The sequence below is a fragment of the Dendropsophus ebraccatus genome, chromosome 14, assembly GCF_027789765.1.
Source record: "Dendropsophus ebraccatus isolate aDenEbr1 chromosome 14, aDenEbr1.pat, whole genome shotgun sequence".
In the NCBI taxonomy this organism is placed as follows: domain Eukaryota; kingdom Metazoa; phylum Chordata; class Amphibia; order Anura; family Hylidae; genus Dendropsophus; species Dendropsophus ebraccatus.
Window position 1 is genome coordinate 12,489,870 of NC_091467.1, and position 19,053 is coordinate 12,508,922.

A 19,053-nucleotide genomic window follows, 5' to 3' on the forward strand; every position below is an offset into this window, starting at 1 on the left:
ACAGGATTATACAAACTCTGCAATGGGGGGAAGGGGGCACCACGAGAAGATAAACCCCCATCATTTTTGGCTCTATTCCCTATATTTAGGTCTAATGAGGATGATTTAAAGCAATTCTCAGCCTGTTCCTAGACTGCAGAAAGTCTTCCCTGACTGACATCTCTCTAATAATTACACTGACACAGTACCGGCATCTGCACAGTCAGTAAAGGCAACAAGCTGCTGGCTCTCCAATGACCTAAAAAAAACCAAAAAAGCCTCCTCTCCAGCACAGTGCACTGCTGGGCATGCTGTATGCTATCATTTCTATCCATCACATCATCTAACTCTCCCTGCCCCCGTGCAGGCACAGCAAGCAGTGAGAGAAATGGGCACAGCAGGGCACAACGGCAAGCTCCAGAGTGTAAGCCTTGTCTGACAAGATATGAAAGGACATCAGCAATAACATATCTCACACACCACCTGCCAATGAATGGGAAGAGACAGGATATTGTATTCCTCCATAACAAAGCACGGCTATGTTTGCGAGAAGGCCAGATAAGTGAAGCTCTCAGTTCATGATCAATGTCATATACAACTGGAAGGAAATAATAAAAATCCTCGCTCTCGCATTCTTTGTATCCAGAAATCCCCATCACCCACTATATAAAAGCTGCTGTATTAGCTATAAAGTACAATATATAAGCCCATAGCGCCCAAGTCACTCAGTAACAATGATTATCCTCATACAAAGACTAGCTAAATCTGGACTATTGTTACATATCGCAAAGAAACCACCATTAAAGGGGGACTCCGGTGAAATGTGTTTTTTTTTCTCTTCAAAATCAAATGGTGTCGGAAAATTATATAGATTTGTAATTGACTTTTATTTGAAAGTCTCCAGTCTTCGAGTACTTATCAGCTGCTGTATACCTTGCAGGAAGTGGTGTATTCTTTCCAGTGTGACACAGTGCTCTCTGCTGCCACCTCTGTCCATGTCAGGAACTGTCCAGGAAATCCCCGTGGAAAACCTCTCCTGCTCTGGACAGTTCCTGGCATGGACAGAGGTGGCAGCAGAGAGCACTGTGTCACAATGGAAAGAATAAATCACTTCCTGCAGGGCATACAGCAGCTGATAAGTACTGGAAGACCGGAGATTTTTAAATAGAAGTAAATTACAAATCTATATAACTTTCTGACTCAAGCTGCTCCAGTTACGCTCATTTCTGCATACTAACAATCTAATAATATAGATACCCCATAGTTCAACATCCAAATGGTATCCCTGGATTAACAGGATTAATCAGAAAGTCATACATTGAGCATATATCATGTGAAAATATTATTTAGTATTTCGAGCCCACCTTCGCCGGCACTGTTCTTAGCTTTGGCGGCTTTCTTCATCTTGTTGAGAACTGTCCGGTCATTGTCCAATGCCTACAAAAAAAAAATAAAAAAAATTACACCAGGTTACGATTATGAGCTACTTGATATATCACTGATCTACAAGATAAAGTGGTGGTCAACTCAAAACACTAGTGAGTGTGAGCGGATCTGACGAACTGTACAGGTTCTGAAACATTCTCTGCACCTGAACACTCAGCATTTGACTCCGGGATCTGGAGAAGTTGATTGCCGCCCTAGGGCTGCCAAGAAAACATGGATACTGCCATAGGCTCACAGTATTCAGCCCACAAACTGTCCAGAGCAGGAGAGGTTTTCTATGAGGATTTGCTGCTGCTCTGGACAGTTCCTGACATGGACAGAGGTGGCAGCAGAGAGCACTGTGTCAGACTGGAAAGAATACAGCACTTCCTGCAGGACATACAGCAGCTGATAAGTACTGGAAGAGTGGAGATTTTAAATAGAAGTAAATTTTAAAAAAAAATTTTAAAGTTGATTTGAAACCAGTTTTTTTAATATATCCATAAATTTATGCAACTGGAATACACCGTGTAGGGGAGGTTCCAGATCAGGGATGGGGAACCTTCGGCCCTCCAGCTGTTGCAAAACTACAATTTCCATCATTCCTGGACAGCCAAAGCTTTAGCACTAGGGGCATGATGGGAACTGTGGCTGATGATTCCCAATCTCTGATATAGATGTTGTTAGGACACCAGCTGCAGAACAGGGACATGTGCCAAGTATTCCAGTACTTATCAACTGCTGTATGCCCTGCAGGAAGTGGTGTATTCTTTCCACTCTGACACAGTGCTCTCTGCTGCCACCTCAGGAACTGTTCAGAGCAGGAGAGGTTTTCTTTTTTTTCTTTTCTTTTTTGTTGTTTCTGCTACCTACAGTTAATAGGGTTTTGCTATGAGGATTTGCTACTGCTCTGGACAGTTCCTGACATGGACAGAGGTGGCAGCAGAGAGCATTGTGTCAGACTGGAAAGAATACACCACTTTCTTCAGCTGATAAGTACGGGAAGACTGGAGATTTTTAAATAGAAGTAAATGACAAATCTATATAACTTTCTGACACCAGCTGATATAAAAACTATTTTTCCCCTCTAGGGTACCCCTTCAAAACAAAATGAGGTCACTTCTTCTATGCCCTCCAATATTCATCCACCAGATAACACCAGGGGAGTAAATAATGGACAGCCGGATTTTATTATACCTTATCCCTAGAGATGTGGAAGCCGCTTACGACCACTCTCCATTAAAAATCTATTTGTCAGAGGGAATTGGGAGAGAGAGTTGTCGGCCGAGACAGCGTGCTACCAGCGGCTATGTAACATGTAGGGAAAGCTTCAGACAAACAATGGAAGCTATAGCCTGTTAGACGTCTAATGTCAGTCAGCCTGGTCTGCAGTCCCATGTGCATTAAGCTTTTGTAGTAATAAACAGGATGATGGGTAATCCGCGTCTCTAAAGCCAGAATGACCTTTTACAATAGGTTATTTCACACACACTATATATATATATATATATATATATATATATATATATATATATATATATATATATATATATATATATATATACACAGAATAGATCCTTATATAGCGCCCACTGCAGGGTGTTAATGGGCCCAGGTCTCAAGGCACAGAAATGTGAAAATTCTCAACACTTCCTGTTGTGCCCACTGGGAGCCTGGCAGCAGAACAGTATATCTGGGGGGATGGGCACACCAAGCAGACTGGGTAAATATCAGCGTTGATGCAATTAAAGTCATCCTTTTGGGAGTCCCAATCCAATAAGTGGCCCGCTCTGGATTCCTGTGCCTGAGTCACTGCAGAAGCACCAGACAGAATTCACATTAACCTATCCATTGCTGATAGCCGCTCTGTAATGGGCACAAGCTGGAAAAATCCCTCAATGTGTTCACATTCATATAAAAGTATTAGTTTATAACTCCGAATTAGAATCGCTATCTTACTGATGAAATCACAGGGCCATCATTCCTTCCAAATAATAATTTATCAGCAACTTGTTCCAGTCCTATGGGCTCCAGGAAAACTTAGCTGTGGGCTATACCAGTGGGGTAGCTACCATGGAGGCAGACCATGCGACTGCTATGGGGCCCCCAACAGCAAAACATGTGGTCTGTCTCCCTGATACTAGCGGGTGGCACCTCAAAAAGAAAGTGGCTCCCCACAACAGTGACAGGATCAGACACTGCCATTAGTGGCGGCCTGCACCTCCCACCCTCCCGTCATTACCCTTCCAGACAGAAACGGGAGCAGGCACTGCTCACTGGTGCCATCCGCCACCTGTACCTCCTGTTGGCAACCCAACATCCCTCACCTGCACCGCACTACTCCAGCCCCCTACTTCACCCAACAGAGACGCTGCCTGGCACCATCACCTTTCAGGTCATGAGAGAATATGCATGGGTGGGGGGACCTTGTATAGGATTCATGGGGCCCCTTACAATTTCTTGCTATGGGGCCTCATAAATCCTAGCTACGCCCCTGGGCTATACAGATATGTTTTCACCCCCCAAACCACCCCACATACAGCAATACAGCTACCAAATATTACCACTATACAAGGGACACATTATTACCATATACTTACAATATTACCACTATACAAGGGAGAAATAAAACCCATCACATCATGACATATCGAGGCTAACAAGACCACCACATAGGGATTAAATAGTAATATGTTATTGTTGTATAAATAACAAATAAAAAAGACCAATATTGCCAATTAAACACAAAAATCAACCCCCCCAATACAGTTACCATAGTGGTAAATACTTGCTCTACACAGGCATTGCAGACTATATAACTGAGCACAGTGCAGGTAAATCCAGTGACTCACAGGTAATGTCGTCTCTCAATTTGGCTCAGACCACTATGGATTTCTTCCAGCCATGACTCGTGTACTCAGAATTTGACAGACATCTTTCACTCCCTCACTCCAGAACTCTCTCCTCCTTTTCCCCATCTGTGTACAAACCTGACGCCCATAAAGACCTAGTGCAAGCATAAGGAACTTTTGGCTCTCCAGCTATTGCAAAACTACAATGCCCATTATGCCCGGACAGCCAAAGCTGGAGGGCCTTGATGATAATAATGCCTCCCTTGGTGTAACAGTAAAAGTAGTCCCCACACCATAATAGTGCCCTTATTGGTTACAGTTATGGTGCCTCAGATACTCTTTTGTATCCTAACATAACAGCACTATGTACAGAAACAACGTTAGTCCTTTGTGCACTCACATAGTGATCACGGTAATGTCTTTAAGTGGGTGACACTCCCACTCCACATCCACAGATATAGCTCAAACATGGCTCGCATGGGGATCTATCCCTTTCACTTGAGACCCAGTTGCAATAACCCCCCTTGTTACATGCAACTGCCCGACAAAGCCTTTAAATTATATTAAATAGTGAATGTTCCATCAGGTACAATTGCTTTCAGTGTTGCACATGAATAGAATGGCACTGGTGCGCTGAGGATGAAGGTTTCTTACATTCATCCTTGGCACGGCTTCAATGCTATTTCCAGTTTCACCCCTATGCTAATGAGTCATTTTAGTGCACTGGGGGCGAAGATGTCACCCCAGTGCACTAGTCCACCCCTGGCTACTAAACAGGAGATGGACTGCCTGGGGGGAGAGGTGGTGCACTGGGGTAACAGTCTTGCCCCCTGTGCCCTAAAAGGATTCACTAGCCAAGGTTAAACTAGAAATAGCACTAGAAACAGTGCTGAGGATCAAGGTAAGAAAATTACCTTCATCCTCAGCGCCCTATAGGGACATGTCAGCGGGTTAGATAGTTCTCTCGCTTTAATAAATTAGGGAACTGCATAACCACCAATCCCTTCAGACCGTGTAAGATGTGTCAACGCGAGGAGGAAGTGAAGGTCTTTATGAAGACAATTCCTGCTGCAGACAATGGTCGTCCCTGAAGTCTTCATCAGGGAGGAGCCCGCACTGCAGAGTCATCGAGGACATAGTGATACATCTGCACCCACGGTATCAGACATAGGAACGGCCCATAATACAGGGGAGAAGCAACAATCATATTACAAGTACAGTATGAAATACTTCCTGCAGCGAGAAGCTAGTGTCATGGCACAGATTTATTATGGAAGGATCCCGCACAGAGCCCTTACACTGATACAGTCCTATTATGGAAGGATCCCGCACAGAGCCCTTACACTGATACAGATCTACTATAGAAGGATCCTGCACAGGACTCTTACACTGATACAGATCTACTATAGAAGGATCCTGCACAGGACTCTTACACTGATACAGTCCTATTATGGAAGAACCCCGCACAGGGCCCTTACACTGATACAGTTCTATTATACAGGGATCCCGCACAGGGCCCTTACACTGATACAGTTCTATTATGGAAGAATCCCGCACAGGGCCCTTACATGGATACAGTTCTATTATGGAAGAATCACGCACAGGGCCCTTACACTGATACAGTTCTATTATGGAAGAATCCCGCACAGGGCCCTTACATGGATACAGTTCTATTATGGAAGGATCCCGCACATAGCCCTTACATGGATACAGTTCTATTATGGAAGGATCCCGCACAGAGCCCTTACACTAATACAGTTCTATTATGGAAGGATCCCGCACAGGGCCCTTACACTAATACAGTTCTATTATAGAGGGATCCCGCACAGGGCCCTTACACTAATACACTGATGGTGCGTGGAGGGACAATTATCAGTGTGGCTTAATACAGGTTCAATTATTTTATAGATCATAGATGAGCTGGAAGGATCAGGAGCGTCGTCCTATTATCTTATTATATATTATTATTATATATTATATTATATTATATTATCTGGGATATGATATATAATGCAGGATCACCCGAAATGCCTGGTATCCAAATGGTTTACTGCAGGAAATATCTGTAGATATCAGCATAGTCTGAATAAAAGGATATAGCTATAAATAAGCTTATTCCTGCTGTGTAAGGATATGGGCTCATACAAACAGACAGATTACATTGTTTCTTGGCGAGGAATAGCATTTAAAGGGGAACTTGCTGATAGTTCCCTATTGCACAGAAGACACAGAGGAGGATAAGTCTCTTACAATTACATATGTCTCTTATAATTAAAAGGGGTGAATTTTAGAACTTCCACTACTTATCAGCTGCTGTATGTCCTGCAGGAAGTGGTGTGTTCTCTCCAGTCTGACACAGTGTTCTCTGCTGCCACCTCTGTCCATGTCAGGAACTGTCCAGAGCAGCAGCAAATCCCCATAGAAAACCTCTCCTGCTCTGGACAGTTCCTGACATGGACAGAGGTGGCAGCAGAGAGCACTGTGTCAGACTGGAAAGAATACACCACTTCCTGCCGCACATACAGCAGCTGATAAGTACTGGAAGACCTGAAAAAGATTTTTAGTTTTTTTGCTGGACTACCCCTTTAATATGTGATCTTAGAAAGTATAGCTTCACCTAATGCAGCAGAGTGACTATTTATCACAGTGCAGGATCAACTATATCGCTAGGTTAACCTAAGCACTTGTCACTGCACTGTCCCATCAACAGCTATAGCAGGGATGGGGAACCTTCAGCCCTCCAGCTGTTGCAAATGACAATTCAATTCCCATCATGCTTTAGCCGTCCTGGCATGATGGGAATTGTAGTTTTGCAACAGCTGGAAGGCCGCAGGTTCCCCATCTCTGGTCTATAGCCTTCCCTACACTCTATTCTAGTTACAATATACAGAACATTTTCCTACTATTATATAGAAAAATTTTCTATGTCAGTAAGTCTGATAATGAGTAAGGAAAGGTTCACATGACACTTGTGGCCTCTTTGGCAGAGACATTGGCAAAATGTAAAAATAGGAAGCCGATGTACCTGTGCCCGGAGAACCACCGCCCTCATTAGTTTCAAAGGCTCCAATGTAGATGGCTCAGGTCATTTCCTACATGCATGCAAAGTTTTGACTGAAAAGCATCTATTTCAAGACTTTTGAGTTTAAAGGGGAACTCCGGTGAAAAATGTTTTCGTTCAGATCAACTGGTTTTAGAAAGTTCTATAGATTTGTAATTTTTTTTTTTTATTTAAAAATCTCCAGTCTTCCAGTACTTATCAGCTGCTGTATGTCCTGCAGGAAGTAGTGTATTCTCTCCAGTCTGACACAGTGCTCTCTGCTGCCACCTCTGTCCATGTCAGGAACTGTGCAGAGCAGGAGAGGTTTTCTATGGAGAATTGCTCCTGCTCTGGAAAACTCCTGACATGGACGGAGGTGGCAGCAGAGAGCACGGTGTCAGGCCGGAAAGAATGCACCACTTTCTGCAGGACATACAGCAGCTGATAAGTATTGGAAGACTGGAGATTTTTAAATAGAAGTAAATTTGAAATCTATAGAACTTTCTGACACCATTTTAAAAAGTTTTTTTTTTTTTATGTGGGGGTGGTCTGAAAGAATACAGCCAGTATACGTTATATACAGCGCCCTGAAAATCTATACCATGCATGTGGTCTGGATAAGATGGTGGTCGCCATGGAGCACTTTGTCTAGAGCACATTACTAAGAATAATTGTTTAGTTTGCAGGATATAATGCATAGTATACAAATAATTAAATAGATATGGAGGCTCATGTGGAGGTTATTCGTAATGAGGGAATAATATTGAGCCTATTACTCACAGCCAAACCGGCAGCAAAGCAAAAGCCTCGGCCTAGGATTGGGAGAATGTATTCAAGACTAAAGCAATAAATGGTATGGGGCCCCATGAATCCTGTACCAACCCCTCCCCTCCTGTCTGCGTGGGGGGGGGGGGGGTGAGCCAACAGTGCCGCCCACTAGTACCATTGAGGTAGACCTTGTGTTTTGCTGTCCCCCCCTTCCCCTTGGGCCCCATAGCAGTTGCGTGGTCTGCTTCCATGGTAGCCATATCACTGTCGTCAAGACCTTATGATAATGGTCAAATACGGGAAAGATTATTGTGCTGTGTACTTGGAAAAAAAAAAAAACACTCTAGGAAGCAGCTTTTCTGTGCCGATTATCAGCAATAAGCGTTGCTAGAAACCAGTGTTGAGCGAGCACGTAAATGCTGGAGAGCTTAACTTGAGGCTTGAGCATTAAAGGGGTATGCCGCTCAAACATATATTTAGATATGTTGCTGCCCATGGTGAGACTAACAATTCTTCCATACTTATCTATTGAGTCTTCTTCCCCCAGTTCTCAGCTGCTGCTTTCTTCTAAAGACACAAAAATCTGTGTGTGAGCATTTCTCTCTGTCTCCAACCGCCGGAAGGATTAATCACAGGGAGTACACCAGTGGCGTGCACGGGAACTGGGCCGTGGTTCAAAAAAAGGCTGCGGCACCAGCATCCCCCTGCCAGCCTCAGTCTATTCATGTAAAAATCATATGTATATTACATATATGTTACAGGGAGAGGAAGGGAAAGGGAGGACATGATGGAAACCTTTATATATAATACAGGAGGAAGAAGGGAAAGGGAGGACATGATGGAAACCTTTATATATAATACAGGAGGAAGAAGGGAAAGGGAGGACATGATGGAAACCTTTATATATGTTACAGAAGGGAAGAAGGGAAAGGGAGGACAAGATGGAAACCTTTATATATGTTACAGGAGGAAGAAGGGAAAGGGAGGACATGATGGAAACCTTTATACAGTATATGTTACAGGAGGAAGAAGGGAAAGGGGGGACATGATGGAAACCTTTATATATGTTACAGGAGGAAGAAGGGAAAGGGAGGACATGATGGAAACCTTTATATATGTTACAGGAGGAAGAAGGAAAAGAGAGGACATGATGGAAACCTTCATATATGTTACAGTGGGAAGAAGGGAAAGGGGGGACATGATGGAAACCTTTATATATGTTACAGGAGGAAGAAGGGAAGGGAGGGACATGATGGAAACCTTTATATATGTTACAGGAGGAAGAAGGGAAAGGGGGGACATGATGGAAACCTTTATACAGTATATGTTACAGGAGGAAGAAGGGAAAGGGGGGACATGATGGAAACCTTTATATATGTTACAGGAGGAAGAAGGGAAAGAGAGGACATGATGGAAACCTTTATACAGTATATGTTACAGGAGGAAGAAGGGAAAGGGGGGACATGATGGAAACCTTTATATATGTTACAGGAGGAAGAAGGAAAAGGGGGGACATGATGGAAACCTTTATATATGTTACAGGGGGAAGAAGGGAAAGGGAAGACATGATGGAAACCTTTATATATGTTACAGGAGGGAAGAAGGGAAAGGGGGACGTGATGGAAACTTTTATATATAATACAGGAGGAAGAAGGGAAAGGGGAGACATGATGGAAACCTTTATATATGTTACAGGAGGAAGAAGGGAAAGGGGGACATAATGGAAACCTTTATATAGGTTATAGGAGGAAGAAGAGAAATGAGGGACATGATGGAAACCTTTATATATGTTACAGGAGGAGGAAGAAGGGAAAGGGGGGGGGCATGATGGAAACCTTTAAATATGTTACAAGAGGAAGAAGGGAAATGGGGACATGATGGAAACCTTTATATATGTTACAGGAGGAAGAAGGGAAAGGAAGGACATGATGGAAACCTTTATATATGTTACAGGAGGAAGAAGGGAAAGGAAGGACATGATGGAAACCTTTATATATGTTACAGGAGGAAGAAGGGAAATGGGGACATGATGGAAACCTTTATATATGTTACAGGAGGAAGAAGGGAAAGGGGGGACATGATGGAAACCTTTATATATGTTACAGGGGGAAGAAGGGAAAGGGAGGACATGATGGAAACCTTTATATATGTTACAGGAGGAAGAAGGGAAAGAAGGGACATGATGGAAACCTTCATATATGTTACAGGGGGAAGAAGGGAAAGGGGGACATGATGGAAACCTTTATATATGTTACAGGAGGAAGAAGGGAAAGGGGGACATGATGGGAACCTTTATATATGTTATAGGAGGAAGAAGGGAAAGGGGGGACATGATAGAAACCTTTATATATGTTACAGGAGGAAGAAGGGAAAGGGGGACATGATGGAAACCTTTATATATGTTACAGGAGGAAGAAGGGAAAGGGGGACATGATGGGAACCTTTATATATGTTATAGGAGGAAGAAGGGAAAGGGGGGACATGATAGAAACCTTTATATATGTTACAGGAGGAAGAAGGGAAAGGGGGACATGATGGAAACCTTTATATATGTTACAGGGGGAAGAAGGGAAAGGGGGGGCATGATGGAAACCTTCATATATGTTACAGGAGGAAGAAGGGAAAGGGAGGACATGATGGAAACCTTTATATATGTTACAGGGGGAAGAAGGGAAAGGGGGGGCATGATGGAAACCTTTATATATGTTACAGGACTGCATAGGGGTCAGGAGGGAAGAGTTTGTAGCAAACAACTGAACTCAATACCAAGAGGACACAGTGAGAGGTTATTGGGAGAAAGATCAGAAGCAACGTGAGAAAATATTACTGTACTGAAAGAGTAGTAGATACTGAAACAAACTTCCAGCAGGTGTGGTTGGTAAATCTACAATAACAGAATGTAATCCTGGTATATACATATATCTATCCTAGGATAAAAAGAAAGCGAATAATAGAAGGGCGGACTAGATGGACCAAAGCTGGTTAACGGACTTTAACGGCCTAAACGTTGTCTCCTAACGACCAAGTTTGTTTTTGAGATGAGACTAATGGGCCAGTGGCAGGTATATAGCGGTATATAGCGGTGATGGATCCCAGAAGCCTGATCTGAACGGGGCCTGTACAGCATTTCTGCCGAAAACCAAGTGGATTACTAAGAATAGTCGGCCGCTTGTACGTGTTTGTAAAAGAGAACTCTCTAGGAAGACTCTGCGGCAAGTAGAAAGGTTCCTTTGTGAAGGATCCATACCGAACAAAGCAAATTAACTCAGCAGAAGTCAGGAGCGGAGAGTAATTGCTATTTGCTTTCCAAGGCTTTCTCATTATTATTCGGATTTTGGTTACCATGGAAACCGCTTCCTCCAGCTGCCGAGCTCTTCCCTAAATGATTGACACGGCGCTTTTATGAATGTTTACAGAAGGTATATATATATGCGAGAGCACCGACTCCATCCAGGGCTGGAAGACGTGCAGGTTCTGCCTTTGTATCTTATAGAGGGGGTGGAAGATTTAGTCGACATGTGCTAGAGCAGGGGTGGGGAACCTGCGGCCCTCCGGCTGTTGCAAAACTACAATTCCCATCATGCCTGGACAGCCGAAGGCTGTCCAGGCATGATGGGAATTGTAGTTTTGCAACAGCCGGAGGGCCGCAAGTTCCCCATTCCAAGCAATGGTGGACGGAAAAATGGATGAAAAACAGATGCGTGTGTGCATCCGTTTTTCCATCGGATTATAAAAAAATAAAAAAAAAAACAGATCAACCTCATTTTTTCGTCCGTAAAAAAAAAAAAAAAAAAAAAGAATCCGCTTCGATCCGTTTTTTTTTAATATATGGAATTCAATGTAAAAATGGATCAAAACGGATGCACACACATGCATCCGCTTTTTCCATCCGGATTGCAAAAATGTAGTGTGAACCCAGCCTAACTGAAAAGACAACGTTGCTTCGGGGCCTAAGGGTGCGTTCACACCTAAAGGATCCGCAGCAGATTTGATGGTGCAGATTTGATGCGGTGTTCAGTTATTTAAATGAAATCTGCTGCGGATCTGCTGCAGATCCGCAGCAGAAAATCAGTTGCGAATTCGATAAGTGTGAACGTACCCCTAAGGGTGCGTTCACACCTACAGGATCCGCAGCAGATTTGATGCTGTGTTCAGTTATTTAAATGAAATCTGCTGCGGATCTGCAGCAGAAAATAAGCTGCGGATCCGGTAAGTGTGAACATAACCTAAAGGAAAACCTGTACCCATTGTAAGTCTATAGTTATAATGGAGACACGTAGATGCGGTTGTGTCCACTCAGCGGCCTTTTAGGCTAGAACTATGTAAATTTTCGTCATGCAGTATAAAAAACACAATGTTGCATAAACAAACATTTAACCAAGAGCCTCATTGTTTTTGTGGAAGTTTTTTTTTTAGTAGTTGGGGGGGGGGGGGGGGGAGGGCTGCTTTTAACTATTTTCCTGTCTGTAGTGGGTCTGTATCTTGCTGTTGCGGTGAGCTGTTGCATTTTTTTGTGTTTTTGTGTGTTTGCAACTTCAGCCATAGCAACGTGCTCCTGCCTAGTGTGAATGGTGTTCTAGGAGAGCCGACCAATTTTTTTTTCTTTCTATAAACGAATAGTGTTTGCATTGCGCCACGTTAGAAACTTTATCTCATGTGACCAAAGCATTAAAGGAGTACTCCAGTGGGGGAAAAAAATCTTTCAAATCAACTGGTGTCAGAAAGTTAGATAAATTAGAAATTTACTTCCAGTACTTATCAGCTGCTGTATGTCCTGCAGGAAGTGGTGTATTCTTTCCAGTCTGACACAGTGCTCTCTGCTGCCACCTCTGTCCATGTCAGGAACTGTCCAGAGCAGCAGCAAATCCCCATAGAAAACCTCTCTTGCTCTGGACAGTTCCTGACATGGACAGAGGTGGCAGCAGAGAGCGCTGTGTCAGACTGAAAATGACACACCACTTCCTGCAGGACATACAGCAGCTGAAGTACTGAAAGGCTTGACATTTTTAAATAGAAGTAAATTACAAATCTATATAACTTTCTGAAAACAGTTGATTAAAAAGAAAAAGATTTTCGGCGCAGTACCCCTTTAAATTGTGAAACATGAAGTGAAAGGAATTCATGGTTCTGTCCGGTTACACAAGCTCCGAATTTGATCATGTGATCTAGCCTGACACTCCTGTTTCTGAGTCACACATAATATAAAGTTACATAATTTTTTTTTTTTTTAAAGCCTCTCACTGTCTTAAAGGGAAGCACTGGAAGAACTAGAATACAGTGGCACCTTAGATTACGAGCATAATTCGTTCCAGGACCGCGCTTGTAATCCAAATCCACTCTTAAACCAAAGCAAATTTTCCCATAAGAAATCACTGATATGCAGACAATTGGTTCCACACCCCAAAAATAATGATTTTTTTTATTCTGAATAAAAGTTATTGCACAGTATAGCAATCATCATGTGGTCAATAATGGTAAGTGCATAAACCTGGAAAAACAGCAACAGTACAACAGCATAGAATAGAGAAGCAGGGTTGCTGTCAGAGGTCTGTGTGGTCACATGACAGCAATGGGGAAGGGTGGGGGGGTTTCAGCCTGGACAAATCAGGAAGTGAGAATCACAGAGCTGTGCAGGAGGACAGTGACAGAAACTTTATATACAGCAGTGTGAATGACTGAGTGTAAGTGCAGGCAGATTATAGCAGCAGTGTGTATAGCTAAGTGTAAGTGGCACATTACAGCAGCAGTGTGTATAGCTGAGTGTGAGTGCAGGCACATTATAGCAGCAGTGTGTATAGCTGAGTGTGAGTGCAGGCACATTATAGCAGCAGTGTGTATAGCTGAGTGAGTGCAGGCACATTATAGCAGCAGTGTGTATAGCTGAGTGTGAGTGCAGGCACATTATAGCAGCAGTGTGTATAGCTGAGTGTGAGTGCAGGCACATTATAGCAGCAGTGTGTATAGCTGAGTGAGTGCAGGCACATTATAGCAGCAGTGTGTATAGCTGAGTGAGTGCAGGCACATTATAGCAGCAGTGTGTATAGCTGAGTGAGTGCAGGCACATTATAGCAGCAGTGTGTATAGCTGAGTGAGTGCAGGCACATTATAGCAGCAGTGTGTATAGCTGAGTGAGTGCAGGCACATTATAGCAGCAGTGTGTATAGCTGAGTGTGAGTGCAGGCACATTATAGCAGCAGTGTGTATAGCTGAGTGTGAGTGCAGGCACATTACAGCAGGAATAGAGAGGATAGAAAACACAAGGGCGGACAGAGACTGCAGGGAACAGGAAGGAATGAGCAGGACATATATAGACACATACATGCAGCGCTCTCTGTCTGGGGAGAGAGGGGTTACAGCTATGGAGAGATAACCTCCACAGTCCTGTCCCCTGCTGCAAGCCCCAGCCTGAAGTGGATCTGCTATGATTTGGAAGGTGAGGGAGACTCCCTGGGTCAGAGTACTGGGCTGTAGACCCCGCTATGCAGACCATGCCCATCCCCCACTCCCCCTCCCACCCAGTACAGGGAGCTCTTACACCAAAGCAATGCTCTTAAATCAAGTTACAATTTAAAAAAAACTGTGAGCTCTTCTTGTAAAACGCTCTTAATCCAAGTTACTCTTAAACCAAGGTACCCCTGTCTCTCGCTCTCTTTAAATATATATATATAGAGAGAGATAGAGGGATGGATATATATATATATATATATATATATATATATATATATATATATATGTGTGTGTGTCGTGCTTAAAGTATGAGGAAGCCATCAGAGCACTAAAGCCGGAAACCCCCTTTAAATGCTACCAGGGTCCCATTTTATTCTATCTTTAGTTGCTAAGGAGTTAAAATAATGAAGCACCCTGTAGTATAAATAGCAGCACATATAAATGACTAACAGAAGTGTTTCCGGTCCTATAATAGAGCAGGTGCAGGGCAATGATACAGTCACAGCCATACATGCAATTCCCTCATCTATAATATAAGGTTCCTATAGAGTAAATGGTCAGGAAATTATCAGAAAATGAGAAAGTAGATGAGAGGCTCGTGAGGTCTTCTATGTGGGAAATGACTAAAAACGAACTGTAAAAGATCTAGCAACAAAACAACAGGGCAACAGATGGCGGAAAATCAGGGAGAGCGCGGCTTGCTGCGGAATTCTGGAAGAGAACAGGAGGAGCCTTTCCAGCGACATTTGTGGGAAACTGCCTGTCATGAAAAGGGAAAATCATTCGAAAGGAGCATCGCAGCTCAGGTCCTCCATCACATACATTGTGTGTGTATATATATATATATATATATATATATATATATATATATATATATATATTGTGTGTCAACTATCACACCAGTAGGAAGCAATGTATGTACAATATGTGTCCATGCATTGGAAAGATAAGGGCCATATTACATAGTATTATTATCGTTCGAAAAATCGTTAGAGCGTTCGGATAATCGTTTTGTGTAATAGCAGACGACTAAACGACCAACGAGTAGCATTGGTCGTTTGATAGAATTTATCGTCATTGATTGTTTGCAAATCGTTCGGTGTAATAAAAAGGCATAGCTGAAACGTACGCAATAGCGACGACAAAACGACCGCAAGAACGATCATAAGTAACGAACATCGTTCCGTGTCAATGGGGCGAATTAATTCGGGTCATTTGCCATAGCAGTCGTTTGAGATCGTTTCTCATCAAAAAAATCGCTTGGTGTATACGGATCACGTCACACCTTTTGTATATGCTGAAGAATTCTCCTCAAGAACAGCGGTCCCTCATGTTAAAGGGGTTTTTCACACCCAACTGCTGCCATAAAGTGCTAGAGATTCTTAATTTACTTCTTAAATAAAAACACAAGTCTTCCAGTACTTATCAGCTGCTGTTAGCCCTGCAGGAAGTGGTGTATTCTTTCCAGTCTGACACAGTGCTCTCTGCTGCCACCTCTGTCCATGTCAGGAAGTGTCCAGAGCAGCAGCAAATCCCCATAGAAAACCTCTCCTGTTCTCCAGACTGGAAAGAATACACCACTTCCTGCAGGACATACAGCAGCTGATAAGTGCTTGAAGACTGGAGATTTTTTATAGAAGTAAATTACAAATCTTTGGTACCAGATGATTTTAAAGATTTTTTTTTTTTTGTGAACAACCCCTTAAGGCTACGGCACACTGCAGCAGACAGGTTACCGCAGCGGAAACTTATCTGCCGCAGTGTGCCATAGCCTGTCTATGGGGGAGAGCGGGCTCCTCCACTGCCGCTGCTCTCCCATTGACAGGCTATGGCACACTGAGGCAGGTGCGGAATTGCGTCTGATTTAGTGTGAACATACCCCTAAATCTAGCCAACAAACCTTTCAAAACATTTCCAAAAAAGTCAGTGACCCAGACATAGCCGACCGGCACCTTACAGGGATGTGTGACAAGTTTATCTAATCTGGGCTCTAGCGTTGAGAGAGCCGGTCTTGACAGCATACCACCGGAGTTCTAATGTTTCTTGCAGTAAAGTATTGTATTTTTTTTAAGGGACAAAATATACAAAAATGACAATGAAAAAAATCCAATTCTCTGCTGCAAGACACTGAAGGTGAACCAGACACCCTCTGCTTGTTAGATTTCTAAAGCACTGTAATTTAGTCTTGTACTTGCATGCCTTGGTCTCAAATATAAGGAGTAGTCAATAGAGATAACCACAACTTTCTGGAATTTGATTTCCGGTGTCTGAAGAAGTTGGATGCAGCCCTAGGGAGTCCTGGAAAATATGGATACAGCCATAAACCATAGGTCATATTCATGGATTTCTGGACTCTTTAGGGCTGCATCCAACTTCTTCAGCCACTGGTAAACAAATGCCAAACGATCGGACTCGGGCACGCTCACGTTGCGCTCATCTCTGTTGACTAGCTTTTATATTTGAGACAAAAGCATGCAAATACAAGACAAAAAGATACTCTTTTGGAAGTATATTCAAGTATTTATCATCTCTAGTAATCTAATATCTATACAGAAGTCAGCAAAAAAAAAAAAAAAAAAAATTATATACACACATTATAGATCTTAATTTTGTAAAAAAAATTTTAAATGATTAAATTAATAAATTTTTGTAATAATTTTAAGACTATAGGCATACCAATTTCTGTGTAATGTCAAAACCTTGTGTGACCCATTGTTATGCTATGTTCACACACAGTAGGTCCAAAAAATGTAAAAAAAAAAAAAAAAAAAAAAAAAAAAAAGATGAAAAAGAAGTTTGATGTAAAAACAAAAAAAAAAAAAAAAAAAAATCGACTATGGTTCTCAGGCTAACAATACAACAACAAAATAAGCAAGTACTGTCCCTAAAGACCCCCCTTCTGTCCTTAATGACCCCCCTTGAGTACAGGGGGGGGATGCAGGGGGATGAGCGGGTAATAATGTGTGAATGAAGACTTATCCTGCAGCGTCATTAGGAGCAAACAACTTAAAAAGCACAAAATCTGGTGCACTCGCCAATTCAAACAAACCCATCATCACACCGTGGGGCTTCCGGATTTTTAAAATAATACATCTGGAATATAGGACATTCTCGCGGCGTTCCATTTAATTAGCCCGGGACGCTGCCTCGCTTACTTATTGTGAGTGCCAAGCTCAATAAAACTTAAAATAATCTACTCCCACTCCAATCATGAGAATACAGATGCATTCGTTTCGGAGTTCTGTAGGAATAAAAATTTCCAGCAGAGAAAACAATGACACGTGGGAGGCCGCACGATGACAAACATATTGGCAAAATAGAACTGGAGTCGTAATTAGAAAATTTGCATCCTACAAATGTGTCATTAATTACCCTCTAAATTCTATCCAAACTTTTTGTTTTACCCTAAGACCCTCTGCGGTACCAGATAGCAAATCCCTCTTCTTATTGTTAAAGGGCACATACATGGGTGATGATGGAGGTCTGACTCCCAGTATCCATCCTGACCGGCCATATAAAGGAGCCACAGCGCTTCCATGTGACGGGATGATGTTGTAATACCTTGCACCACCACTAGGTGGAGTACAAACCATCCTGAAACCAATGTAAGCATTGAGGGTGCAACAGTGCCTGCATGGCCCCTTTCAAATATATACAGTAATTCCCCCACTCTTCTAGGTCAGACCTCCACAGATCAAACATTGATTGACTTCCAATTTTAAAACCCTTATAAACTCTTCAAGGGGCACTCCAGCTAATAGTTTTTTTTTCTTTCAAATCAATTGGTGTCAGAAAGTTAGAGATTTTTAATTTACTTTTATTTAAAAATCTTCAGTCTTCCAGTACTCATCAGCTGCTGTATGTCCTGCAGGAAGCGGTGTATTGTTTCCAATCTGACACAGTGCTCTCCGCTACCACCTCTGTCCATGTCAGGAACTGTCCAGAGCAGCAGAGGTTTTCAAAGGCCGCTCATCAGCCTCATTTCTATTCATTTCTCGCTGCCTCGCTGACTGGTTGAGCACACCTCACATGTCATGACCCGCTCAGACCAGGAAGTGGCCGGGAACCCCGCGACTGGATCGGCGGTAAGCGGCCACCAACGCTGGAGCGGGGGAGGTAAGAGCACTTTATTTCTTTTATCCTCTACCTCACAAGCACTTGTCTGGCCAGACTTCTCCTTTAACATATCTTGCCATATTATTAAAGACACCTTACATAAGGATACATAGCATGGGCTACGCCTGGTGTTTGCCGCCACATCTTCAGTCTCTTATAATGCAGGATGCGGCAGGCCGGGGACGTGCCCTCAGCAATCGCATGATTAGATGACGCAGTCCTGACAAAACCGAGAAAACGCTTGGACTGCATAATTTATCACCTATCACCTAGAACATGGCAGGCTGTACTAATTACACAGGAACAGGCTCAGGCTTTGACAGGCTGGGACAAAGGATCATCTCGCTCGGCAGAGGGAGTTTATTTTCTGATGGCTGGCGCATTCATCCAGGAACAGCCTCAAAAATCAATGTATTAAACGCCCAG

General features: G+C 42.9%; 1 protein-coding gene across 1 annotated transcript in view; it reads right to left on the minus strand.

Moving 5' to 3' along the window:
• The window catches only part of LOC138773000 (arf-GAP with SH3 domain, ANK repeat and PH domain-containing protein 2-like), a 125,105-nt gene that overhangs the window by 71,644 nt on the left and 34,408 nt on the right, over positions 1–19,053 (minus strand). Inside the window, exon 2 of the mRNA XM_069953859.1 lies at positions 1,344–1,416. Within this exon, the coding sequence (XP_069809960.1) occupies positions 1,344–1,416 (73 nt within the window). The remainder of the gene's footprint in view (positions 1–1,343; positions 1,417–19,053) is intronic.